The 27543-nt window shown below is 42.7% G+C and overlaps 1 protein-coding gene across 1 annotated transcript; it reads left to right on the top strand.

Moving 5' to 3' along the window:
* The first annotated feature begins 7930 nt into the window (after positions 1 to 7930).
* Positions 7931 to 9398, top strand: GPR85 (G protein-coupled receptor 85). The gene has a single exon (XM_075557674.1). It carries the CDS (start codon positions 8083 to 8085, stop codon positions 9193 to 9195), a length of 1113 nt encoding a protein of 370 aa, XP_075413789.1. The 5' UTR covers positions 7931 to 8082; the 3' UTR covers positions 9196 to 9398.
* The last annotated feature ends 18145 nt before the right edge of the window (positions 9399 to 27543 follow it).

Genomic DNA, 27543 nt, shown 5'->3' with positions numbered 1-27543 from the left:
GGAGAAAGGACGTCCTACTGCACATATTTATAAGTTTAGTATTAAGGTAGCAGATGGACATTGGGCCTCTAATCATGTATTTCCTCAATGCAAGAACACGTACTTCTATTAAACTGCAATTCCATGATGCTTACCTTCCAGACACCATCACTGAAGACAAAGTAGGTGTATAAGTGAATGTAGTGAAGAAAGCTGATGGTGACTGGCTATCTAAGGCTTGATGATAAACAAGCGGCAATCTAACTGAGAAACAACAAAGTACACATGGATGAAGCACACCAGCCTGTGTAATCACAAGGTGTTGATAGGATATCAGGAATCAGGCATCAAAGACCCAGAACAAAACTTTAAATATCAGTTCGCATGATGGGTAGTGCAGGGTGGAGATCTGAAGCCCATCTGCAGGCAACTGGACTTCCCCTTACTGAAAGGTCGCAGGGAGGAGATGAGCCAGTCAGAGTGCAGTGTAGCATCAATGAAACATACAACTTTCCTCTACTTCTTTAATGCTTCCTCCCCCCACTATCATGATCCCAATTCTACCTTACAAATCTGTCTAGACCAGAGTATGTACAGATAAGAGCTGGAAACACAGGGAATCCAGGACTGATAAACCCCTCAGGACCAATATTGAGAGTAGTCATACCAGGAGAGTAAGTGGAAGGTAGGGAGAGATAGGGGGAACCGATCATAATGATCTACCTATAACCCTCTCCCAGGGAGATGGACAATAGAAAAGTGGTGAAGGGAGACATCAGTCAGTGTAAGACATGAAAAATAATAATACTTTATAAATTATGAAGGGTTCATGAGGGAGGGAGGGGAAAATGAAGAGCTGATACCAAGGGCTCAAGTAGAAAAAATGTTTTGAAAATGATTATGGCAACAAATGTACAATTGTGTTTGACACAATGAATGGATGTATGGATTGTGCAAGAATTGTATGGGCCCCCAATAAAATGATTTTTAATAATAAATAAATAAAAGTGAAAATGGGTAAAATCAATATGTTGGAAACATTGTTTAGCAGAGCGGAGAGAAATATCTGACAAATGGACTTGTCATCATTTAGACAGGAAGATGCCAGATTCTTATTCTTTTTAACACTCCTCAAAATTATAAAGAAATCTTATCATTGAAGTTCATAATTATAGCTATTCCAAAAATACTTAAAAGCCGATGGTAGTTATTTATGTGTAGTGTATTCTTCCATAGTTCTACTCTTCACATGGATGAAGTATAAGGCCTTCAAAACTTCAGTTTCTTAAATCCCACCATGAAAAAAAGATCACTTTTTTTTTTTTAGACTAGGCTCTGAAAACCATGATCAAAACCTAGAGGCACACTCTCCCATTGTATCAGCTATTTGTTCCTGGTTAGGCAACATTTTTTAATAGCTTATTAGAAATCCATTCTGGGCCAAAGCCCCTGTTAACAGTCTTTCTTACTAAAATCACTTACAGAAATTTATAAAACGCTCTTTCTTATATGCAGCTTAGATTTGGATAAAAGTAAATGACACCATAGACATAGTTTTGAAACTTTACCAACAAGCTTTAAGTGATAAAGATGGCATTTCAAAAGAACAATCAAGAGTCTTTTCTCATCTTATTCTAGAACATTTTTTCCATCTTTCTCTGAATTGGCCATGGATTGTTTACTTCCTGACACACATTCTCACATAAAACAAAGCATAGAACAAAAATTCTGTCTTTGTTCATTAAGGAACTGTGAATCACTTGGTAAAACTCTGAAGTGTCAGATTAATTAAAAAGGAAGGTAACTAAGCAAAGGAAGAGGAAAGGAGAGAGAGTGGAACACATCCTGGCCCACCACAAAGACGATATTTCAGACAATGCACAGAGAGGACAATAGCGCCAGCCCCACCAGGAGACACAGTGTCCCTCAATGACCCATAGCACTACAGGGGACAACACTGGAGGCACAGTGCAGGAACTGTGCCCAATCTAACCCCACCACACCGAGGTGAAACACTAAGGGTGTGCAACAGAACAGCAAGAGGAACAAAGCAATGAAGTCCCCAGGGAATACCAAAAATAGACTTTGGGGCCAGGGTTGGCACCCCAACAGACTCAACTAGAAAACACTCATATAGGTCAACAAGCAGACCTGGAACTATTTATAGGCTTTTCTTTTATTGTTGTTGGGGTTTTTTTGTTTTCTTTTGTGGCTTTGTTTTGCTCTGTCTTGTTTTTGTGCTTATTGTTTTCTCTGCATGTCTCTCTAGATAAGAAAGGTGGGATGAACAATCTGGAGGGAAAAAAAAACAGTACTGATAGTTCCGGAGGACACAGGAAAGGGGCAGGAGGGGGAACGGAAGGGAGTGTGTCAGCCAACCCAGGGAAAAGGGAACAACAAGTGATCTAAATTGATGGCCAGTAGAGTCTAGGATGCCTGATGGGGCTTGATCAAGGGCAGTGTAGCCAAGAGGAATTACTGAAACCCAGATGAAGGCATAACATGACAGTGGGACAAGAGGAAAGTAAAAAGAAATAGATGAAAGAACTAGGATGCAAAGTACATTTATAGAGGTCTAAATATAAGCATGTACTTATGTAAATAAATGTATATATAATGATAGGGAAATAGATCTATGTACATATATTTATATGTTAAGTATTAAGTTAGCAGCCCAACATTGGACATCTATTCAAGTACTTCCTCAATGCAAAAACACTTTGTTCTAATAACCTGGCATTAAGTGATGCTCACCTTCCCAACATGACCGCTGAAGACAAAGTGGGTGCCAAAGCAACTGTGGTGAAGTAAACTGATGATGCCTGGCTATCAAAAGATATAGCATCTGGGGTCTTAAAGCCTTTAAGATAAACAAGGAGCCATCTAGCTCAGAAGAAACAAAGCCCACATGGAAGAAGCACACCAGCCTGTGTGACTATGAGGTGTCAATGGGATCAGGTATCAGGTATCAAAGACCCAGAACAAAACATTGAATATCAATGTGAATGAGGGGTAGTACAAAGTGAAGACCCAAAGCCCATCTGTAGACAGTTGGACATCCCCTCACAGAAGGGTCACAAGGAAGAGAAGAGCCAGTCACGGTGCACTATAGCACTGATGAAACACAACTTTCCTCTAGTTTTTTAATGCTTCCTCCCTGCCCACTATCATGACCCCAATTCTACCTTACAAGTCTGGCTAGATCAGAGCATGTACACTGGTACAGATAAGAGCTGAAAACACAAGGAATCCTGAATAGATGAGCCTCTCAGAACGAATAATGAGAGTAGCGATACCAAGAGGCTAAGTGTAAGGTGGGCAGAGAAAAGGGGAACCGATCACATTGATCTACATATAACCCCCTCCCAGGGGGGAGCACAACAGAAAAGTGGGCGAAGGGAGGCATCAGTCAGTGTGAGACATGAAAATATAATGACTTATAAATTATCAAAGATTCATGAAGGAGGGAAGGTGAGGAAGGGAGGGAGGGAAAAAATGAGGAGCTGATACCTAGGGCTCATGTAGAAAGAAAATGCTTTGAAAATGATGGTAACATATGTACAAATGTGCTTGACACATGGATGGATGGATGGATGGATGGATGGATGGATGGATGGATGGATGGATGGATGGATGGATGGATTGTGATAAGAGCTGTATGAGCCCCAAACAAAATAATAAAAAGAAAGGTAATTGCTTATTTAATATAAAATCGAAGTCATGTATACGTGGTTTTTATAAGAATGAAATTAAGCAAATTGGATCAGTCTTCCTAATATTCTAATCAAGACACTACATAAAATATGCTAATGAAATGCTTGCAAGACTTTAGAATCTTTCTAACTCGAGGTTTCGGATATACAGTGTTTTGTTAATGTCCTTTCTTTGTCCCGTTATTCTTAACCTATATTTTTTCCCTAAGTTTCTGGATGTGGAATCAAAGAGGAAATTAGCTAAGTTCTCATAAGGTTATGATCTGGAAATGTGAGGCAATAATTTAATATGTGAGAAGTTGTACATGATATGAAGTTTGTGGCAGTTATTAAGCATATTTTTTTAAAATCTTGTGAATGGGGAGATGCAGACTCCAGTGTTTTCTCCAGTAGAGTTAATAAACTAAATGGAAACTATCTCATTAGTTTCTTGAGCCCCCTTGTGAGGCAAGAAAATGATACTGTCATTTAACAGCTGGAAAAACTGAAGATCTAGTGGATGTAACTGCCTTCAGCTGCAAAGGGGGAAAAAAGCCTCGAATATATTTGGAGACGTCGACATGAAACAATATTGCATGCACACATGCATACCCCACTGTATATTTAAGGAATCGGTATCTTCTTCATAAAGCACAGGCTAGTTAAATCCTTGGATCTTAGCCCTGTACCTTTTGGCAGAGTAAATTATTCCATCATGGCCTGACAGTGCACTCACCGACCATTTTAATTTACTTTTAAATAGCTTTTCTTTAAGCCATTTAATTTAAGATCTAGCCAATCATGAATCTTCAGCAAGTTTATTTAAGTCTCTTATTCTATAGATTTCTTAACTGTACAGCTCTGGGAAATAATAACTCTGTAAAATACATGGAGGCACTACCTGGGAATTAAAAAGAGAAAGAGCAAATTGAATTGATTTGCCTGTTGTTCCATGAAAAAAGAACGACATTTCACTTAGAAATTGCAACCTTTGTCATTTTGAGTTCTTTTGAATTCATTTATTTTATAGAAAGTGGAATGTTCTATTTGGGTGGAAATGACCTCAAGTTACTTACTTCCAGGATTGTTGAAGGGTGGACCTTTTTGTTGTTAGTCTCAGGAAATGCCAAAATTCTGTGTCTTATGCGAATTCTTAGACAATTATGCTCTATTAAAAATGTTTAGAAAATAGAAAACCAACGGGGAAATATAGCATCATTTCATAATTATCAACATAGGGCTTTGTGTAATAAGTGTGACATCATGACAGAGAAGGCTTTACCTCCCTGTGTCCAATAGGAATGCGATATGTAAATTAACCCATATTATCTGTATGCTGATTGGCTTGAGTTCCCCGGAATGTCACAATCTCACCACCCAGCCATGAGGTATTTTACTGCTGTCTCGAGATCGAATTATTCCTGTAGAAAAGATCCTTATTTTTTTGTCTGTGTTTCATTAAGAGATTATTATAAAACAATAAGCATGCAGGAAGGAAACCGGACGCTTTACCTCGGGAATTAATGAGTGCATGTCTGCTTGTTTGGTTTGGGGGGTTGTTTGCTTTTTGGTTTGGGGGTTCGTTTTTTGGAGGGGGGTTGTTTTCTTGGCCGGGTAGGGGCAGGAGGAGGGGAGTTGTCGTTTAAAATCTTTATACCACCCCCACAAACAAAACTCTTCGGACATGGTGACAGAAGGAAACGCACGGTTCTAGGGGCAATCCTAAGCACTCAGGTGTCAGGCTCCGTGATGTCGGTGATCTCATCGGACCTTTTGGACGGGTGTAAGTTCCACGTATTCATTGTATTCCTAGTATTCTTCCTCCGTAGTAACAAAGGGGGAAAGGAGGCGTACACATGAACACTTGCTTGGACATCACCCATCCAGTGGTCAGTCGTACTTGTCAGAGGGAGGGGGGAATAAAGGCAGTTGTTCCATGCTTCGGGATAGTCATTTATTTTATTTTTCATTTTTGCAAGTCTGCCTCATTTTTGCTGAGATAAAAGGGAGGGTCGCAGCTCGTCGTGCACCTGAACTTGGCTTTTCCCTTAGCAATGCACCCTTGCGCGCGCCCCAGGAGAAATGACCAACAAAGACACGCGTGTCCTAACCTGCTGCCTTCTCCTCCATTGACAAGATTTTTCTTGACTCTGCCTTTTCGTGCTTCTTTTCCCTTTTTTCGCTTTTTCTGTTTCAATGTCCAGCTCACCCGCCCAGTGAAGGGTCAGCTGGGGAGCTCCTCTAAGAAGAACCCCGCAGCAGCGCCCATGCGTCGGACCACCCGCCGAGGGAGCGGCCGAGCGTGCGGGGGGAAGGCGAGGATGCCCGGCGGCAGGGGAGGGGGCGGGCGCCCCGGGCTCGGCGGCTCCTCGGCGCGCGGTCCTCGGGGAAGAGGATGGGCCTGAGGTCGTGACCCGCCACTGCGAGCCCCCACCCCACGGGCGGGGAGGGAAAAGTTCCGAGGCAGCCACGCGGGGACAAACGCCCGTGTGCGCCGCGGGAACTGACCGGACGCTCCGTGGACCGGGGGCCCAGCTGCCGCCGTCCCCGCCGCCGCCCTCGCCGCCGCGGCCCCTGCGTTACTGGGGGAGACGGTGCCGTTGCGACAGGGGAGGACGCGGCTGGAGCAGCTCAAGGAAGCGCCAGCGCGCAGGCGCCGCCGAGCCCTGCCTGGCTGCTCAATCAAGGCACTAAGGCAAAAAAAAAAAAAAAAAATCAGCAATTTATAGAAAGAAGAAGCTATAGTCTGTCGGGATATCCAAGGCCAACAGGTAGGAGGATATACTCTAGGTTAAGTTTGGGGGGAGGGGGGCGCTCACAGTGTGGATGAAACTGCAGGTTTCCCGGGAAAGAGCCCTCCCTGAGGGTTTGGGTTTTTTTGGCGTGTGTGTGCGTGTGCGTGTGTGTGTTTAAACAATAAACTGCATCATGGAAGTACATTCAGACAATGCATCTTTAGCAGGACTTATTGAGAGCTCCCTTGCTGGAGAGCGTGGCAGGGCTGGGGTCTATCAGACTGCGAATCGCCGGCCACGGGTCCGTTGCAGCACGGAAGCGATCGCTCGCCCCATCTCCGCGTATGTAATGCATGTCTCTCCCCACGACTCCCCTCCTCCACCCCCACCCCACCCCCATGATAAATCCAGGGGTAGCGGATTTCAGGGTTCGTAATGTTGCATGATGCTATCGGCATTTACCCGGGGATGCGCCCGCCCGTGGGGAAATGAAACCCGTGGACCGTAGCTTCGCCGGGGCTCCCGCCAGCATATTCCGGGCGAGTGAGAAGTGGCAAAGGCAGCCGGCTTCCTGGGAATAACCCAGGGAGGCGACTTCCCTGGTGTGGCTCAGAGGCGCCCAGGAGACAATGTGCTTTTTGTTTTCAAATGAAGCCACTTGTGATGTGCAACAAAGATCATCCTTGTAAATGGGAAGCTTTAATTGCCCCAGAAATGCTGGTGCTCCTGACATCCCTTAGAATCCAGCTAGCGCAGGCTTACTAGTGGAAATGCTAGTGGAAATGCATTATTCCTATGGATGTGTTTCCCTGCCAGTATTTACATGCACCATTTTAATAACCATGTGGGCTTGAAAGAGACAGATTTGCCAAAAGAAGGGGGGGTGGGGAAAGAGGGAGAGAAGAAACAAAAGACTTGAAGCAGGGCAAACCTTGGGACAAGTTCCTGCTAATTTCCAAGCCTATTGTGGAAATTATGTTTTGGGGTGAATCAACAAATACTCTTCTGGCGTTCTAACCTGCAGAATGGATCGTGAGACTTGAGTTAAAAGGCGTATGTTTTGCAGGGTTCCTTTGGATCCATGTCAGCAGAGACACTGCCTCTAAAACACTGACGGAGACCAACAGACCTGGAATAAATGTAGGTTCTCGTTCCTCAGCCCCTGTTTGCAGTCTTGTAGATCCCATGGCTGCACAGGTGATTATTCATTTCTGCTCTGGCACCTTATACAATTGTAGAACATTTTATTCCTACTGCCCTAAAGTTGCCCAAATATATGTTCTCCACATTTGGAGGTATTAAAAAAAAATCCACCAGGCTCAGGACACTAGCCGCCAAGTCTCTGAAATATCAAGCAAAAATACTTACTGAAGCAAATCCCACAATGACAAATCCGGACTGTATTTGCTTCCTCCCAAATGAACAGCTTTATGTTCACACTGACATCATTGCTTGTTAACTTAGGAACAGATAGCTCAATTTCTGTTTTTGTGTTTGTTTCCTTCAGGTGCTCTGATGGCAAATCCGAAGGCAGACAGGAGGAAGTGTGACTGCAGACCAGATCCGTTCTCTCTGTGGATTACCTTCTCAGTAAAATGCACGGATATATGTTTTCCTGGTCCTTACCTTTAGATCATGAGACTTGACTGAGGCGGAATCCTTCCTTCCATCCATCTATGGCGAACTATAGCCATGCAGCTGACAACATTGTGCAAAATCTCTCCCCTCTGACAGCCTTTCTGAAGCTGACTTCCTTGGGTTTCATCATAGGAGTCAGCGTGGTGGGCAACCTTCTGATCTCCATTTTACTAGTGAAAGATAAGACCTTGCACAGAGCACCTTACTACTTCCTGCTGGATCTTTGCTGCTCAGATATCCTCCGATCTGCAATCTGCTTCCCCTTCGTGTTCAACTCGGTCAAAAATGGCTCCACCTGGACGTACGGGACTCTGACTTGTAAAGTGATTGCCTTTCTGGGCGTCCTGTCCTGTTTCCACACTGCTTTCATGCTCTTCTGCATCAGCGTCACCAGATACTTAGCCATCGCCCACCACCGCTTCTACACAAAGAGGCTGACCTTCTGGACGTGTCTGGCTGTGATCTGCATGGTGTGGACTCTCTCGGTGGCCATGGCATTCCCCCCAGTGTTAGATGTGGGCACTTACTCGTTCATTAGGGAGGAAGATCAATGCACCTTCCAACACCGCTCCTTCAGGGCTAACGATTCCTTAGGATTCATGCTGCTGCTTGCTCTCATCCTCTTAGCGACACAGCTTGTCTACCTCAAGCTGATATTTTTTGTCCACAATCGAAGGAAAATGAAGCCAGTCCAGTTTGTCGCGGCAGTCAGTCAGAACTGGACTTTTCACGGCCCCGGAGCCAGTGGCCAGGCAGCCGCCAACTGGTTAGCGGGATTTGGAAGGGGCCCCACACCGCCCACCTTGCTGGGCATCAGGCAAAACGCAAACACCACGGGCAGAAGAAGGCTTTTGGTCCTAGACGAGTTCAAAATGGAAAAGAGAATCAGCAGAATGTTCTATATAATGACTTTTCTCTTCCTGACCTTGTGGGGCCCCTACCTGGTGGCGTGTTATTGGAGAGTTTTTGCGAGAGGGCCGGCAGTGCCCGGGGGGTTTCTAACAGCCGCTGTCTGGATGAGTTTTGCCCAAGCAGGGATCAATCCTTTTGTCTGCATTTTCTCCAACAGGGAGCTGAGGCGCTGTTTCAGCACAACCCTGCTTTACTGCAGAAAATCCAGGTTACCAAGGGAACCTTACTGTGTTATATGAGGGAGCATCTGTACATCTTTAGCCTTGTGAAACACTAACCTTCTCTGCTAAGCAATTGTGGCCTGTCGCCGTATCTTGAGAAGAAAAACAAGAATGGGATCAGCCTTGATAAGGATGTGGGCAACATTCCGCAGTCTCTAATCCTATTTTAAATCTCAAAGTGATCCTGCTGACTGCTGGTGAAGGTTTGTAATTAAGAAAAGACTGAACCACTGCCCTAAGTTTCTTTCTGTGGTTGAAAAAACTAGATAATGAAAGTAGCAGGTGCTAAGTAATCAGTGCTAAATGCTGTGTATATCACCACATATGATAAAACAAAATAACATCAAAACCAATTAGTATTGGACACCTTAATAAATTAAGTTGACATGAGGTAAATGTGTTGATAAAATCTAATTTTAGAAGTTTGAAGACTTTCAAATGTTTCATACTATTATTGTTTTGCAAAGACTACGATCTTGGGGGAGTTAAAGTACTGTAATCCACTAAAAATGTGCCACGAATTATTGGATCCTCACATTAAAACAAAAACAAAACAAAAAATTGCCTTGTAAGTTTGGGGAAGCACTCCAAGACAGTACACTGATTCCAGTAAGAGTTTACTTTTTGTTTTGCTTTTGGGGGGGTATTCCTACATTACTCTTTCTAAATACCACTTTCTTTTCCTACTAGTGAAATCCTCGCATTGCACTGTGTACTGTTATTTTTTTGTTATTGTTGTTGTTGGTTTGGTATAAAGTTTTTTCCAATTCATTTATATTTATGAATGCTAGATATTGGTCTGAAAGGCAACTGTAAGGCCACCAACAGGTCACAATGGAGCAATTCAAAGAACACAGAATAAACACATGTTGCCTTCAAGGGTTATCTAGTATCTTTCATCTTCATTGGCATTGGAACAAGTAGTCTAGAGAACGTGAGAGTCAGTCACTGGTCATGATCAGGAGTCTGGATGTGCATGGAAGATCATTGAGTACTCTTTTTCCTTTTCTTCACATGGTTGGAACAACTTAAAGGTATCCATCACCTGGATGATGAGGTGTTCTCGTGAGGTGTGCTACCCATTCTAGTGCGATCTAAGAAGCAGGCAGTTGATGTGTGTTTATATTTTAAGTCAGCTGTCAAGGGGAGACCACAGCCTTCGTATGTCACCCTGCACAATTTGTGAAGCATTTGTTCTACTGAAGGCACAGTCTTGTTTATATTTTCTGCACATTCAGTGTATTGGTCGTTTAAATTATTTCAGTTTTAACTTGTGAAAGCTTATAATATTATTTCTGGTACTTTAGAAATACATTAGAGTCTGTGAGTCTCATTCTTTAAGATACAGATGTGTGAATTTCAATATAAAGTTGCATTTGCCAAAATTTACTCGTGTAGCCTGTTAATTTTCTTGGAATAAAATTTTGTGTTTTGGGCATTTAACTTTTTTTTTTTTGGCCTGGGGAGCAAACACCAACTAGGGAGGCTGGTTTTATTGTAGTTTTGATTTTTGTCGCTGTTATATTCTGGAACTGGAGCTGGATGGTTGATAAGGAGATTACAGTTGCTAAATTGAATGATGATATTACCTACAAAAGCATTATTTCATAGATGATCATTATCACCCTCTATTTATCCTGAGACATCAATTATATTTAGAGATATATGCCTGCTTAGCTGGTTGATTCAGAATTTTTATATGAATGTCACATTTTAATTTGGGGGTGTAGTAGAAATTTTTGATACTAAATATATAATTTATAAGAAGATGGTTTAAAATAACATGGTGACAATCGAGAAAAAGTCGTTCCTGTTTTGTTGTTGTTGGGTTTTGTTGTTCGGTTTTCAACCTTGAAAAATCAGATTAGGAATGTAATGGAACCGAATTCTTTACTGCCATAGTATTCCTTCAAACAGAAAATCCATAGAGAAATATGAGAAAATAAACCACTGAAATGTTTTAATGATATATGCAACTACTCAGCTTTGCTCCTGTCAGGACAGCACAAGTCATGATTCCATGAGCCCTCACTTTGACCTCGTTTTCACTTGATACCAAAGTTGACTGGATCTTAGGCAAAGCTTAGTGCACACCAGTAGGATGCATCTGCATAGTAATAAAACCCCTTGTTGGCACTAACATCATGACCAGAACGATAATAAAGGCAGTGTAATCAGAAGACATTTGATAACAACGTGTTTCTGTCTCCAAAAGCTTACTGTAGAGTACGAACTACAATGATTACCCTGATGTAGAACCTTCCTTTAGATGTCATTGGAAATCCGTAGAAAAATCAGCAATAATTTCCAGGCCAGAAACACCAGGTTTCATTGAACAGCCAAAAAAAAAAAATCCCCAAATGACTGAAGTATGGCTTCAGCATGAATTCAGGAAGTTGAAGAGTGAATAATAGCAAGAGCCAAGTGAGGTTGCCTGGTTACATGTACCCACATCCAGAAAGATCATTGTCAAAGGTTTGCTGAGTGCTCCGCCCCTGGGATGAGTGAGTAATCCTTTAACTACAGTGGCTTTCCTGTAATCCCACTCCTGACTCCGCGAGCCTTTGTGCAAGACAAGGAGCCAATAGTGGCGAGGTCATCAGCGGCGTTTAGAAAGCCCATATAAAAGAAAAGATCTATTTACCGGCTGAATGACCAAACCACGTGATTTATTTTGGCACACATTCCAATATTTTAAATAGTTGAAAATTAGTTCAACTTGAAATGTTATGAATCATCAAGCCATAAAAAATATACCTTCCCCAAGAAGTCCAGCTTCTCAGTGAGAAAGACCCATCGTCAATGATAGCATGTCCATCTTGGTGTAATTAGACATCTGAGCGAATGGTTTAAATGGTTTTCCTTCGGTGTAATGGTATGTCTGCATGGATCTATCTTTTCCCAATGTTCCTTGGCATCTTTTGTGCATCCGATCTCTCTTGACTCAGAGGGAACCCCCATCTACGCAGAGCATCAGGAACTTCTCACCCACACTTCACTTAGATGAATCACCACATTATGATTGGAACCCTGGGTTCCAATGTGGTTAATGATGTGTACACGGTAACAGCAACACCGGAGTGTCAGAATCCCTCCCAGGTCCTGATTGTGAACTTGCATAAGAGATTTCCGTTCCATCCAGGGCCCAGGACATCTCCTTGTTCTTCCACAGTCGTACCTTCCAGGGCAACGAGTGTGAGCAACATGGGGGAAAGTTGAATATCTTTTATTACTGAAACCCTACATCTCTTCCACCTTTTTATTGCTCCATATTAGGGACACCACAAAACTCATCTCCTACCAGCTGAAATGCTTATTAGGCCTCCTAAATTTAGTTCTTTTGCAAATGCAATGGAACATTTATAAATATATAGACATATGCCTTCTCAGCTAAGCCACAGGATAATGAGTTGCATTCCAATGGGGATTACTGTAGAACTGCTGCAAACAGACCCAAACTCCACCTCTGGGTGCTCCTCATTAGCTGCCTTTGCTTTGTTCCATCCTGTCCATCCACAGGTAGCACAGACTGCAGTGCGATCAAAACAAAAAGCAGCTGATCTTAATTTCCCATGAAAAAGAAAAAGCAGGTAAACGGTGACATTACAAATGCGGACGAAATACATAGGATAAAGGGGATGGTTACCAGAACTGTGGGTTGTGGATGATACTGAATCCTTGTAATTTTTTTCTATGCAAAAATACTTAACGTTCATGTTTGTTAATATTCTCTTATAAATGTTTTGAATGGAAATTGCAACATCTGCTAAGATCATTGTTTCTTGCTGAAATTTTTGTTGTTCTCAACTCCGGGCATGTTCACTCTGAAACAAGAAACAAAGGGATTACACCACATTAAAATGATAGAACTGCACAATGCCTAAGTTCATAGAGTGGTTAAGACGAAGATGGCATCTGTAGCTGTATTCTTTTTGACTGCCAATCCAAACAGCCAGACTCAGTTAAAGGCATATCAAAAACGGGAGCAATGAGCAGGAGAATTTTTGGAGGGCTAGCTCTTTCTGCCTTACACTGGAATGTGATGAGCTCGGAAAAAGATATTTTAAACCAAAAGGTTTTAACTTCATCAAAAGATCACAGAAGTAAAACCAAGGTTTTCTTTTTTAAATGGGGAAAGGAACTCTTCCAAGATCTCCTTTGCCCAAAGGAATTGTGTTCATTAGCTGCTTTGGGGTGGAAAACCATTTAACATCAGTTTTCCTCCCACCAGATCAGCTCTAACAAACGTGGCCCCTCCTGAATATTTGCTTTTTCACCCCAGGTACATTGCATCCGAATTTACATGTTAACAAGATCCCCAGGTGTTCTTAAAGAACCCCGTTAAAATGTAGATTGGAATTCAGTATATGTGGGATAGAAAAGCAAATTCTCAGCAAGCCTGAACTGGTTCCTAGTCCTGCCTGCAAAGTTGGGAGAGGGTATTAGAGAATTAGGGGTTGTAGAGAAATGTGTCCAAGGAGCTACAGGTCATTTGGTATATGGAGTGCTTCACACTTGGCATCCGCAACCGACCCCTAACTCCCCCTGGTGCCCAGGACGTCTTCCTCAGAAGTCCATAGGCTTCCGCACTTGAGTTGGGCAGCCAAAGACAATTCTTTACTCTCTGTCTTTTGAAACTAGCCGTCTTCACACAAATATGAAAGCCGAGTAATTATAATGCAGCTCCTGGTATACTGAGAGGTTCGGATACACAGTAAGATATCCCGTAACTGTAGGCATCGTGAAGATCACGAGATGAGGAAAGAAACCGTTTATTACATTATGAGTTGTGATGCCTTGATGTTATGTTTCGGCTGCATGTGTGATCGTGGACAAGCCACTTAACCTTTCTGTCTCCTCAATGTAAATAATATAGTTCATATGGTAATCCTTGGATACCACAAATGGTTCATTGTACCACTACTAACCCCAAACTTGGCAGATCAGGCCCATCCAGGGGGCCTTGACAGACAAGGCTGGTGATCTACTTTCCAGAGTCACCACCTTGAGAACCTTATGCAGCAAGCAGTTCTACTCTGTACACACAGGTTTCCCAAGTGCTGGAATCCAGTGAACAGTCGCCACCACCACCACCACCAATAGATGGCCTAAGGTAATGGGGAGAATAAGGTGAGATCATCTTTTGATGCGCTCTTAGAGAGGATCTGGCCACTTACATGGGTTCTACTTGTTAATATGTGCAAGGGGCCATCTCTCATATTCACCATCCAACAGCAGAGACATACAGAATTATGAGACCGTGATCGATGTGGTAATGGAGTTAAGTGAGATAAGTGTTAAAGGAACACAGGCAAGCAATTAGCTCCGTGAAAGTGATAGAAGGAAGGTGAGGTAGGAAAGGTGGCTGCTGAGCTACATTTTGAGGATCACTTTAATTGTTGGGAAAGCCACTTGAAATGAAGGGAGTAAGAGCAGCAAAAGACAGAGACAGGAAGGCTCACTCGGAGTTCAATGACAGGATCCACTAATGAGAGACATTCACTGTGGTCGCTGGAAATAAGGTCCCTGGATGGGAGGCCAGCGAGGCACATGGCTAAAAGTTCAGGATGTGGAGGTGTAAGTCCATAGTTTTCCCTTACCAGCGCAATTGGATGCTTTGAATCTCGTTTTCCCTATCCATAAACTACAGCTTGTAAAAATCTGCTTTGCAGATTAAAGAAGACTAAGAACTACTGTGTATTAAGTACCTACTTCTGTTAAGCACTACCCTAAATTCCCTTGCTCATACTAATGTGCTTTGTCATCCTGGCAACATACAGGCAGATGCCATTGTTCCATTTTTTAGATGAGGAAACTGTAGCACAGAGAAGTTAAGTCATTTGCACAATAAGCTAGTAAACAGTACGTACGGGTGTAAGTCTTCTAAGTACCAAGACTTCTAGTACCAAGTTCATGGTGAGCATTCAAAGACATGTTGGCTATTATTCTTGCTGCCTCTGCTGCTACTGATGAAAATGGTGGTGATTTGGGTCCTGCTGTAGTTGACTGTAACAAAACAACCCAAGGAGTTATTTAGCAAGATAACTACAAGGAATTGAAGGGAATGAGTAGGGACAGAGTTCCCAGCCTTTGGGATGGAGTGGCACTTTCCTGTTTCCTCCCGCTCTTCCCATTGAGAATCCTACAATCCAAAGGAAGCAATCCATTATGCTTCTCCCTACTCCCACACAGGATCCCATTACCACCAGACCAGGAGACCTCAACTCACTTAAAAGTCCCTCTTCTAGGGCCACCATTCCAAGTTTGTGTCCCAAGCAATTTCACTTACTTTCCTACCCTAAAATCTCCGCACACTCTTTTATAAGGGGGGCTTATGAGGGGGCTCCAAAAAGTTTGTGGGAATCTTTCATTTTTGAAACCCATTGTATTTTTCAAGCTATTGTTTTTCCCATTCAAACTGCCTGCTGTCATCCCAGGTGGGTTGTGTACTTTGTATTTGACCTCTAACCTGGTCACTAATGGTCCCAGGCGACCCCCTCATCTCAGGGGATGGTTGCTGTAATCCTCCAATTCCAGCTTGAGAGGGCCTGTGGCTCAGACAACAGAGTGTTCAGTAATTACCCTATGCCACCTGAGGGTCGGGAACTGGGTCGCTAAAAAACTACAGGGTCAAGGTCAATTCATGTGACCACTTAGCAGCAGTTCTCAATCTGTGGGTCTCGACCCCTTTGGGGGTCAAAAGACCCCTTCACAGGGATTGCCTAGGGCCATCGGAAAACACATATTTCCGATGGTCTTAGGGACTGAGACACCGCTCCTCTATCTCCCGGTGGGTCCGCCCACATGCAGATATACCCACCTACGAGTACCCAGGTGTGAAGACTGTCACCCATGCTACACCATGCTGCAAGACAACATTTCATTGTCATTAGAAATAAATATTTTACACTATAGGATCACATTGTTTTTTTGCGATGAATCACTATGCTTTCATTATGTTCAATTTGTAACCATGAAAGTACATCCTGCATATCAGATATTTACATGACAATTCATAACAGTAGCGAAATGACAGTGATGAAGTAGCAACGAAAATACTGTTGTGCTTGGGGGTCACCACAACATGAGGAACTGTATGAAAGGGTCACGGCATAGGAAGGTTGAGAACCACTGCCTTGTAGATTCAGTTCCCTTTGGCTAGGAAAGATCTGTGCTTGACTCATCTGGGACACTGATGTCCCGAGGCCATTAATGACATGGCTAACCGTAACCAACATAGCTTCCCACCGCTGAGATTGCTCCACAGAGAGCCACTTGCTAAGTATGATATTTCAAATACTAGGTTCCCACCGAAGGAATTGTAGGGCCAAGTTGGTCCCAGCTTGTTGATATCAACACTGGAGAATCTATTACACATTAAAATAGTCTTTTACTGGATTTCTGATTTATTCATGTGCTAACTTCATAATAGCAAGTTTAATTTTAATCAGACAGACTTGATGCTCTACTTCCATTTCAAATGACCAAATTATGGATATTGGTGCATTGTTATGCCTTTTTATGCTCTAGCCTCAGTTATGAATAATTCATGGCTTCTTTAGAGGGCACCAAACCTGCTTCACGTTCCCCTTTCAAATCTATGAAACATACAAGACAGACTTTTGAGTGCCTCCACGATCTGCAATTGCACAAAGACCGAACTTTGACTGGATACTGAGGAAGCCCCTACTGTGTACTTGGAGCTGCACTGGGGATCAAATCGGTGACCTCCTTACAGCTGGTGCTGACCTGGGTTTTCCTTTTACATGCATAAAATGAACACTGTTTCCTTCTTTGCAGTCACCTTTGCTGTGCCTTCCATAAATGAAAGCATTGGCTTTTAATTTCAATTAAGTGCAAGCGTGTTTTCCTAACACTGCATTTTGAATCAGGCCCAAGGCTTATATTTAAACAGCTATAATGAAGGATGCATTGTTTATTTACAATCTCTGCTTTACAGAAACGGCAAGATTTCACGATGACAAACGCTTCCATTTAATACTTTGAATCTCCAACTATTGTAGGGATTTGGGGCTTATTCTAGTTTAAGAGAATGCATAAGATACAATACTCTTAGCTCAGCAGTAACTTTTTAGTTACTAATAAAAAAAAAACCCTGATAAGTAGTATGGAGAAATTCATGCTGTCAGCAATCAAAATTCAAGGAAACAAATGTTCCCATTTTTACATGGCCTTGATATGCCCGTGGTGCATTAAGAATTCTGCACAATCACTGCTTCAGAGTTTTTAGATGCCAGGCCACTTAGTCTGCTGATGCAGAAAGGACCTGGTTCTCCTCTGTGGTGCTATTATTTGTGATGCCTTGAAGGTCTGAAGCATTTTCTGCAGTGGCAGGATTGCCAGTGCTTTGTATTTCCATCATGGGCATGAAAAACTGTCATTTTCAGGAAGGAAAAATAAGAAAAAGAAATGTCCTACTATATTAAGGCTTGCTGAAAAAGATTTGTTCTACGTTATCATTTTGACCCCAATTGAAGTTGTAGGTGCATGACAGAATAGCTGCTCATAAATATTTAGCCAAGAACACGCTCTTTCCAGCCAACTACAACTATGCTTACAGTGCTAACCATCATCAACTATAGGGTGATCATCATCATAAACAGCCGAGAAATGAAAAAGAAATTGTACCTCCAACTTCCTGCCATAGAGGCTTCCCCGTGGTGACGTACACTGAAAATATGCAAACACTCCTCAACGATGGCAGCAGAAACCCAGAGGGGGCAGCACACGTGCACGCAGTCACCCCAGAGAAGCTGTGGAAGAGACGAGAGAATGGTGGGGGTGCTCGACAAGGAAGACCAGTTGCCAGTGGAATGGAAAAACTCTTCTTGAGTGGGAAAGTTTAAAAGTTTGGAGGCAGTAAAACAACAAAACAACAACAACAACAAAGATGGAGCCAATTCTGAAAGTGGTTTGGAAATGTATGTCATGGTTCCAGAACTTTCCATGGCCTTTGCTCACATGGGATCAAATTCAAAACCCATGCTTAAGACTTTAAAAAAGAGTTTGCTCTCATCTATCCAGCTTCTTCTTGCATTCTTTCCTATTCTCCATTGCTTCACACCACCCCATTCCTCCCCGAAGCACACAAGCACGCACCTCTCTCTTCCCCAGCCTAACATGCCAACTCAGTGTACACCAACTACTCTAGTTCTTTGGTTACTTTGATTACTTTGACCCACCTTCATTTCAGTGTAGCCTGAGTGTGGTTTTATTTGATTGCACTTTCTAATTGCTCGAGAATTCTTACTATAGTAAGATTGTGAGTTGGAGGCTCCTGTCTTCTGCCTATTTTCTACCCCAACAAAGTAGGCTAGCTTTGTTGGTGGTGTGTTCACTGCATCAGTTTGGGCGCACATTGACCTTAAAGGACAGAGTAGACTGTCCCATAGGGCTTCCTAGACTGCAATCTATACAGGAGCACATCACCAAATCTTTTCTCCTATGCAGTGGTTGGTGAGTTCAAACCACCAATCTTTCAACGGATATGTGCTCAGCTATTGAGCTACTGGAGCTCCAAACCTGAGCTGAACCTACTGCCACTTAGTCAATTCCAACTCAGAGTGACCCTCTATAAGGTTTCAGAAACTGTAAGTCTTTCCCAGAGCAGATAGTCTCATTGTTCCCATTGTAACTCAACAAACAAATGCTCAACAAATAAAAATATTATCAAACAAGAAGAACAGAAAAACCATAATTTTAGAATTTTTGTCCACCTATTAACTACTAAAAATGTTTTCTAGCATTCTGTTCACAGTCTTCCCAATTGAGGTGTTAACTCAAATATAATTCCCAAAACTGTCAGCAGAGAAAGTGACAGAGAATCTGTCATCAGAATCTGGATAACTGCGACCACAGCTTCAGAATTGAAGACACTAAGCTTTGATGAAAACTAAACATAGAAAGTTTCTTCAGTGGTGATGAACTTTGGTTGTTTTTGCACTTTTCACTTGGTTCTCCTGTGACCAGTGTCAGTGGCCCACATAATAAAAATGGGCTGTGTAAGCTTTCAAAAAGACTCCGCAAGCAGAAAATGTTTAATGTCAATATGCTAAGCAATATTGAGGCTGGGTTTTTCAAAATTCAAAGACATAATTTTGTTTGGAAACACTTCACTCTTCTGCTTCATTTCCACATTGGGCCACATTCTCAGGTGAGGTGTGTTGTGTTTATTAAAGAGGTTTCTTAATCGATGCTGCTATGTGGGTGTTGTGAGATGCGGTGTAGTCAGTTCCGACCCACAGTGACCCTATGCAGGACAATACAGAGCATGGCTCCGCTTGCACTACCCTCTCCATTGCTGCCCTCAGGGTGTTGGCGCCAACACCGGGGGGCAGCTGTGTCAATCCATGTCCTGGAGGGGTTTCCTCCTTCACGCTGAGCCTCTACTTTACTATGCACGATGTGAAATACGGTTGTTGGAAACATGGCCTTGCTTCTATAAAGCACACCAATGGACTCTGGTAGATCACAATTTCAAAAATGTCACCTTTAGAAATCACTTAAGCTTCCGTGGAAATATTTTTTTAAGTATACGAATGCCTTCTTTAACACTAAGAACAAGATCAAGAACAGGAATTAGGTTTATCATGTATAAATGTTGTCATAACTTAGGTATAGTTTCCCTAACAATTAAAATATATTTATAAAATGTATTTTAGAGTAACCCATTTTTTTATCATATGGTTTAAATGTAGTGGTTAAACATTCGTCTTAAATTTCATTAAGTATATGAATCTCTAATTTTATATTCCCTGTTTTATATGATAAGAATAGTAACCTTCTAATAGTAACTGAATATCTACCCTCTATTCAAGCACACTTCAGAATAATTTTGTCTCATTCCAAATAGATTATAGACTGTTAGCAAGTTATGTTATTGAGTTTGGTGTGTGAAGGCATTTCTTATTTTAATTATTAGTATGTGCATGGTTATTTTAAATCAAAATAAATGGGAATGATTTGCATGTCAGTGGACATCGGCATCATAAAAGCTTGTAACCTCATTGGATTTCCAGGGAAGTAAACACAGTTGGTATTTCTCAATGATAAATAAAATTATATGGGTAGATTTATTATCCTATTATACAATGATTTCACAATCTTTTAAAGAAAACAAAAAGTTGATTTATCTAAATAAGCTAAATCTACAAATAGCGTGCTCTTAAATTAAAACTCTCAAGTCAACGGTGCTCCTGATAGCTGAATAATTAGAAGGGGCTGGACTACTTTATTTTATTAGCCCAGAAAGTGGAAAGGGATCTTTCTCTAAGTCAAAAATATGCAAAGAATAGGATTTGGCTTGTGCTTTATTTCTACAGGAAGGATCGTAAAGAAGATTGTTTAATTTATTTTAGATTACTTTTCAAGGGAATTCATTCAGTCAGTCAGCAAATATTTATGCTCCCTGTAAGTAATGCAATTGAAAAATCACTGATACAATCTCCCTCATATATCACGGTATTTTTATAAATATAAAAGTGCTATCGTGTCTATTTTATCAATCTGGAAAGTTAATTATGTCATCTCCAAAAATAGTCTTAGCGTTTAAGAAGCCTTGACATAGCTAATGCTGTCACCCTCACCTTGAGCTTTCAACAATTTAAAGAATCCCCCTCGCTGCTGCGCCCCCGCAAGGCGCCCCCGCCAAACCCTGCCCCCAACACACACACCAGGAAAGAGCTGGTTTCCCGAATCAGGAAAGTGACACGCTCCATCCTACCAAACATAATTGTATTCTGGGCACTTTAACTTTACTAAAAGATTAGTTATATCATCAAACTGCATTTCACAGATAACGGGCACTACTGGGGAAAGGAGCCATTCGCTTCTAAGCTTATGAAGGTTGCCACCAGGGCGCTGCGAGGTTTTGTGCAGCGAATTCGGTGAAGTCATTTGGCTGGTCAGCTCCCAGGCTTCCTGGTCAAAGTCAAGTGTCAGCAGCATGGCAACAGCACTCAGCTGTTCTGGTTGTGTCACCTGGTGCGTCCTATATGTAGTAGGAAGGAAATGAATTCTTACTGATCTGATTGACTGTGGTTTTAAATATTTATCTATTTATTTTTACGGACAATCCTTACAATTAGGATTCATTAGGAAGTTAACCAGTTACCGCAAATCAGGATTAAAAAAATATTAAAGATACAGTCCTTTTGTCTGAAGCACCTTGTCTCAGCCAGGCCAGCAAGGGCATCTCTCCCTGGTTTCAGCCTCTCAGTCATGTGACCCGATGCCTCTGCCCTGCTGTAGCAATGTTACAAAACTCCCTTAGTGCTGACAAACGACAAGTTGGCACCGCACCTTACAAGCCAACCTCCTGCCTGGAGGCTCCAGTGGAGACCTACAGCCCATCTGTAGACAATTGGACATCCCCTCACAGAAGGGTCACACAGAAAGTGTGTGCAAGACCACCAGGGAACAGTAGATCACTGAAGAAATACACAACATTCCTCTAGTTCTTGAATGCCCCCCCTCCCTCTTTCCCTCCCCCCCCTCCCCTAGCATGCCCTCAGTTCTACCTTACACATCCTGCTGGGTCAGACTAGTACATCGCTACAGATAAGAGTTCTGGACACATGGAAGCCAGGACAGATCAACTCCTCAGGAACAGTAGTGGGAGTAGCAACAGCATGGGGGGTGGGGGGTGAGAGGAAGGGAGAGAAAGGAGGAACCGATCACAATGATGGATATAACACACACATACCAGGGATGAGTAACAGAAATGTGGGTGTAGGGGGACAGTGGACAGTGTAAGATACGAAAATACCAATATAATTGACTTTGGTTTTTAAATTGCAAGGAAAGTTTCCACAAAATGAAGGACGGCATAGAATGCTTTGGTTTTGAAGTGGCCGTAAATAAGGGACGTGCTGGCCCAGCCTATCATAGGCATAGGCGGGGGGCGGGGGGGCGGGGGGGGGGGTGGCAGCCCTGTGACCATCCCTGCTAGTCTCCTGGCACAGCACTGAATCTGAGAGGGCCCAAAGTGACCGCCAGGGTGCTCGGGTCTTATTCCATAGTATTCCATATTAAGCTTTAATTTCTGAAATGGCATCAAGCGGACTTTGAGGTGAGGGCAAGATGACGAACACCCTAGACTCTTTGGGAAGCCCAAGAAACGTTCAAACGCATGTTATTTCTCTGGCTGGATCCCCCTCTCCACCCCACAATCTACCGCCAGCTTTCACTAAAGGGCTAAAGGCTAAGACCAGCCTGAGGCCTTTACAGCAAGGTCAAACACATCAGCACTAATGCTTTTGGGTGGGGGTGGGGGTGGTATCAAGTTGAAATGTGATTTTTTTTTGAGTGGCCGTAACCAATGCAAGCATTTCTCTTACCGATTTGCTTTTTAAAAAATAAATAAATGCACATGCATACTTTTATTTTGCACAAATATGTATTGCTATCAAGATGAGCTATATATTTTTTAAATGTCAGGAGCACTCTTTTTTTTTTTAAGAACTTCAGAGTCAATTAGCCCACACTCATTTTATCCCATCCCCCTCTGCGATCACTTTAAAAGAAGGTAAATGAAAAATGCGATTTCCTAGTTCTCATTCTTTGTTTCCACTACCACAGAGATGCGAGGTTATTAGATTCTTCCTCATGGAGAAGAAACTGATGACAAAATTTCAAAAGGTGGCGTCTACTGCCTTTAAATAAGTTGGTGTGTGGATGGATAGCACCGAAAGGCACCTCAGGAGGCACAAAACCAAGGCTGCTTGCCCCCCCCCCCCCCCCCCCCCGCCATCCTCAACCCCTAGAGCCCCGTGACTCAGTCTCACACCCCAACTGAAGTCATAGAAATCGCAGAGGACGTACAAAACCAAGGCTGCTTGCCCCCCCCCCCCCCCCCGCCATCCTCAACCCCTAGAGCCCCGTGACTCAGTCTCACACCCCAACTGAAGTCATAGAAATCGCAGAGGACGTACAAAACCAAGGCCGTGGTCTTGTTGATGAAATAACTGGCACTGGGGGCCGAGTAATGCTAACAGCTCTCTGATGTCTCTGCAGCTAGAAACCCAGTTCTGAGGCGCAAATGCCCGTGAGGGAGGCATTCATGGGGAAAGGGAGCCTGGGGCTCTGAAGAGGACAGACCTGGTCTTGCCGAAGCCTATGACTCTTCCTTGGCAATCCCGCCACACAGGCTGCATTCTTATTAGAGCACACCACGCTGTTTGCATGAGGTCAGAGGCACTGAGAAGCCCTTATTTTGTGTGAAATTTAAGGGCAGCACTGTTTGGCCACCTTAAATTTTCTTATTGGCCATCCGGAAAATGTTCTCAGAAAGCATGGATGTCTTCCATTTCTGGGTTTTATCAATCCAGGCATCACCTTGGTTTTGTTATTATCATAAAGCCAGCAATTTCAATGAGGAAAAATGTCAGTGAATTGATACATAAATGAGTGGCCAATTGTGTTCACTCTTACGTTGCTCACACTATCAAAATCCAGCATTATAACATACCAGAAATAGTTGCCTTTCTATCGAAAAGTTGGAAGATCTAAATTCTAATTCTAATGTTGCCATGAGCCAACCAAGTGACTCAGCCAATGTCACCCAGTTCTTCTTGATTTTATTTTCATGTTCTTACTGAGATCTGAGGAAGCGCCCTTCTGCTCCGACACTCGGTCTCTTCCACAGTTTCCACCGCGCTCCTTTAACCAATATGATCGTGACGACACTTTCATTCATATACACCACACTACTTCTTTCAGCTAGATTCAAGAAAAAATGAACTTAAAAAAATAACATTAAACCCACCTTCCATAAGTAGAATAGGAACCCTAGTGGTGGAGTGGTGATGTGTTGGACTATAATCTGCCTCATCAGCAGTTCGAAACTACCTGCAGCTCAGAGGGAGAAAGACTGGGCTTTCTACTCTTGACAACTGAAACCCAGCAGGGGCCTTGCTAAGAGTCAGCATTGACTCAATGGCAATGAGTTTGGCTTTGGAGTTTGGTCCATAAATAGTCCTCAAATCGTTGGAAAGAAACTATGAAGATTCTAAATGCATGTAGAAGGTCTAATGCACACAGAAAATCCTCAGTCTATTGGAAAGAACCTTAAAGAATTGCTTCATGTTGTTAGATGTCATCCCAGCAGCTTCGACTCATCGTCACGCGAGTGTCCAATTGAAGAAAACATTGCGTGGCCTGTACCATCCTCACAATCGTTATGCTTGAGCCCATTGCTCCAGCCACTGTGCCAATAATCCATTCCTGTGGACGTCTTCCTCTCTTTCACTGACCCTGCACTTTACCAAGCATGGGCGTGCTTCTCCACAGAGGGGTTCCTCCTGTTATCATGGCCCAGATACAGAAGAGGACGTTTTGCCATCTTCACTTCTAAAGGGCATTCTGGTTGGATTTCTTCCAAGACAGAATTTGTTGTTGTTGTTCTTTCGGCATCCCAGGGTACTTTAAATATTCGTCATCAGCACTATCACTCACATGCTGCACCCGTTCTCCAGTCCTTCCTTATGCAGTGTCTTGGTCTCATGTGCATCTGAGGCCATTGAAGATACCATGGCTTGAGCCAGGCTCCCCTTAATCCTCGAATCATACATTTAGAGACACACATATACTGGGGTACACATTCACATTGTAATGCCTCAATCAGTGTTCTCTATTTTACCTCTCTAGTTCCCTAATTTCCAGAGCAATGGCTACATAAAACTCACAGACAAAATTCATCATTAAAGGTTTTATTAAAGAAGTTAATAAATTGTGATATCAATGCGAAATGCTGAGGGTTGTTTTATCAAGACATGTTACAAAATCCACTAATTTGCTATTAAGTGTCCAAGAGCATACCACTCTGCTATAAGCATCAACCCGCAGGTATTTTTAAACTCTGGATCGGCAAACCCCGCTCCCTGAATTAAGTGCCCAAGGCACCTCACTCCAAGAAGCCTCAGCCCCAAAGCACTTAGCTCTACTTCCCCAGTTAATTGCCCAGAGGCACCCACTCCACAATCCAACCTTCTGCACACAAGCATACAAATTTACTGACTCTGCGGTTGGGAACTCCATCACTCTGTCCCATGCTCTGGCTCCTGGTGCTGCGGCTGCTGCCACTCCTTTGATGTTATAGCTGCCTTCTGCATCCAGGGGGTTCACTGCACAAGGATCTTATATCCAAGCAACTAGCTCCAGTCCTGGCTCTTGCTGGTAATTAGATCCTATCTCTAGCTTCTCAGAAGGGTCATTTTATACACAGCAGCTTGACACGCCAGGGATCCAATTACTTACACCTTCCTACCAGATCCATGCAGGCAAATGTCACTTGGTTGGAGTAAGAGACTTAAATAATTCATTGTCCCTGGACACATGTCCCCAAACCTGTGCAAGCTATAGCATATGGAGGACACACACGCACGCATATACGTATTCTTATATACACATACATAAATATATATATACATTTTTAGTGTTGAGAGAAAAGACAATGAATCATATCACTTTGATACTTTTATGCAGACTTACAAGGTGGATAATAACGACTGAAAGAACAAATTGGATTGGCATATCCAGATTCAGTTCCTATGGAGAACTGGGAAGTGGAAGCCAGTTTCTTTCACTATGATTATAGGAATTAAATAGAAACCGGGTATGCAGTGAAAGAGCAAGAAACGTTAGATACGTTAAATGTGGCTTCACCTCCCAAGGGTCGTGCCACTTAAAACCAATATGGGTAGAGTAAAAGGAATGTTATTGATACCGTCATAGAGAGAACAAACATTCCAAGAAAAGGGTCGCCTTGTACTGCACATAACTACTAATTCCGCCTATGATGACTCATTGTGTATAGTTTTCTAAGGCGTGTGATTCTTGCCCCCAAAATAATGTCTTCATTTTCTCAGCCTGCAATCCTTGCCTGCAAGATGGGTGGCTTCCAAATATGTGTAACATGTTCAGGAGTCCCCACAACCCATCTTATCTTCTCACAAGCTTCTTAGAGAACTTGTTCTATTGATTATCCACCCCTTACCCCAAGAACTTGAGTCTCTCCCTCTCTGGTGGCTCCTTTGGTTCAGCATTTAGATGTGTTCATGACCCTTCACTTTAAAAAATGAAACAAAATCCTCCCACAATCCTGCACCGCCCTTTAGCTACCAGACCTTCTCATCTCTCCACAATCACGCATCATTTTCTTTCATTCACTCCTTCATTCGTGGCAGTCTGGCTTTCTCCACTGCTTCTCCTTCCAAGGTCACCAATGATAAAATGTTTACCAGATCCAATAATGTACCTTGGCTCTTACATTGCCTAACTTCTTCGCACGATTGGCACAGTTTTCCACTCTGTCCTGATTACGCACTCTTTCCTGGGATTCCTCAATACCCTGCACATCTGTTCCCCCTACTACTTCTCTGGCCAGTTTCTCCATTCTCCTTAGCCAGTCCTAGTTCTCTTGCTTTAATGTTGCTATGGATGTTTTCAAAGTGCTACCCTGACTCATCCACTCCTCTAGCTTGATGCTCTCTCCTTGGGAAATCTTATACCATATAAATACCATCAGTAACCATCTGATTTTGGATCACTACTAGCGATTTTATCACCTTGAAACAAACGAGAGAAAAGATACTTCTTCTATCTGCCAGCTAGCTACTATTATATTAAATATTCAAATCAATAGCATCTATAATGTTAATGAAACTCCCTTAGGTGTGGCATCTTTGTGAAGTACCAAACAAATACAAATATATGTGTATGATTCCCAAACGTGAACCCTAGCTTTAGTTAACACATTAACTAACATGTACATGGACCTTAATGTGCCGGCACAGTTCTAAGCGCTGAACATGTGAAGGGGATTCAAAAGATTCATGAAATTTTTGCACGATCTTTTCCTTCCATTTTCCACAAACGTTTGGAAGCTCCCTCATATTACCTCATTTAATCACCAGAATAACCTACAAGGTGGGTCAGCAGTCCAAGTTCACCCAGGGGCCGTACAGGAAGGAAGACTTGATGCTCTGTCCTCCTAAAGATAATAGCCCAGGAAACCCAAGGGGTCAGACCTATCTGGCAGGTAGGGTGAAAATAAATCAGAATCAGCTGGACAGCCCACAAGATCATTATTCCCCTTGTACAGAAGAGACGTGAAAGGTTAAAAAAAGAACCGCATGTCTAAAAAAGTTGAGTAGGCAATACAACTTATAAATGATGACATTAGTATTCCACCATGTCAGTCTCCATCCAGGTTGCCTGGGGGTTTAACCATTGTGCTGACCTAAAGAATTCTTTTTTGATATCTCCTGGGTACCTGGCACACCACACACAGACTTACCTGAGCTCGTCACTTACTAGATTCAAACCTGCCTTTCCTTCAGAATTCTC

The sequence above is a fragment of the Tenrec ecaudatus genome, chromosome 9, assembly GCF_050624435.1.
Source record: "Tenrec ecaudatus isolate mTenEca1 chromosome 9, mTenEca1.hap1, whole genome shotgun sequence".
In the NCBI taxonomy this organism is placed as follows: domain Eukaryota; kingdom Metazoa; phylum Chordata; class Mammalia; order Afrosoricida; family Tenrecidae; genus Tenrec; species Tenrec ecaudatus.
Note: the sequence above shows the minus strand (reverse complement) of the source record. Positions and strands in the feature narration are given on the sequence as shown.

What these genes read in the sequence shown, in the direction of transcription:
- GPR85 (XM_075557674.1), top strand. Translation starts at nt 8,083, where the DNA reads ATGGCGAACTATAGCCATGCAGCTGACAACATTGTGCAAAATCTCTCC.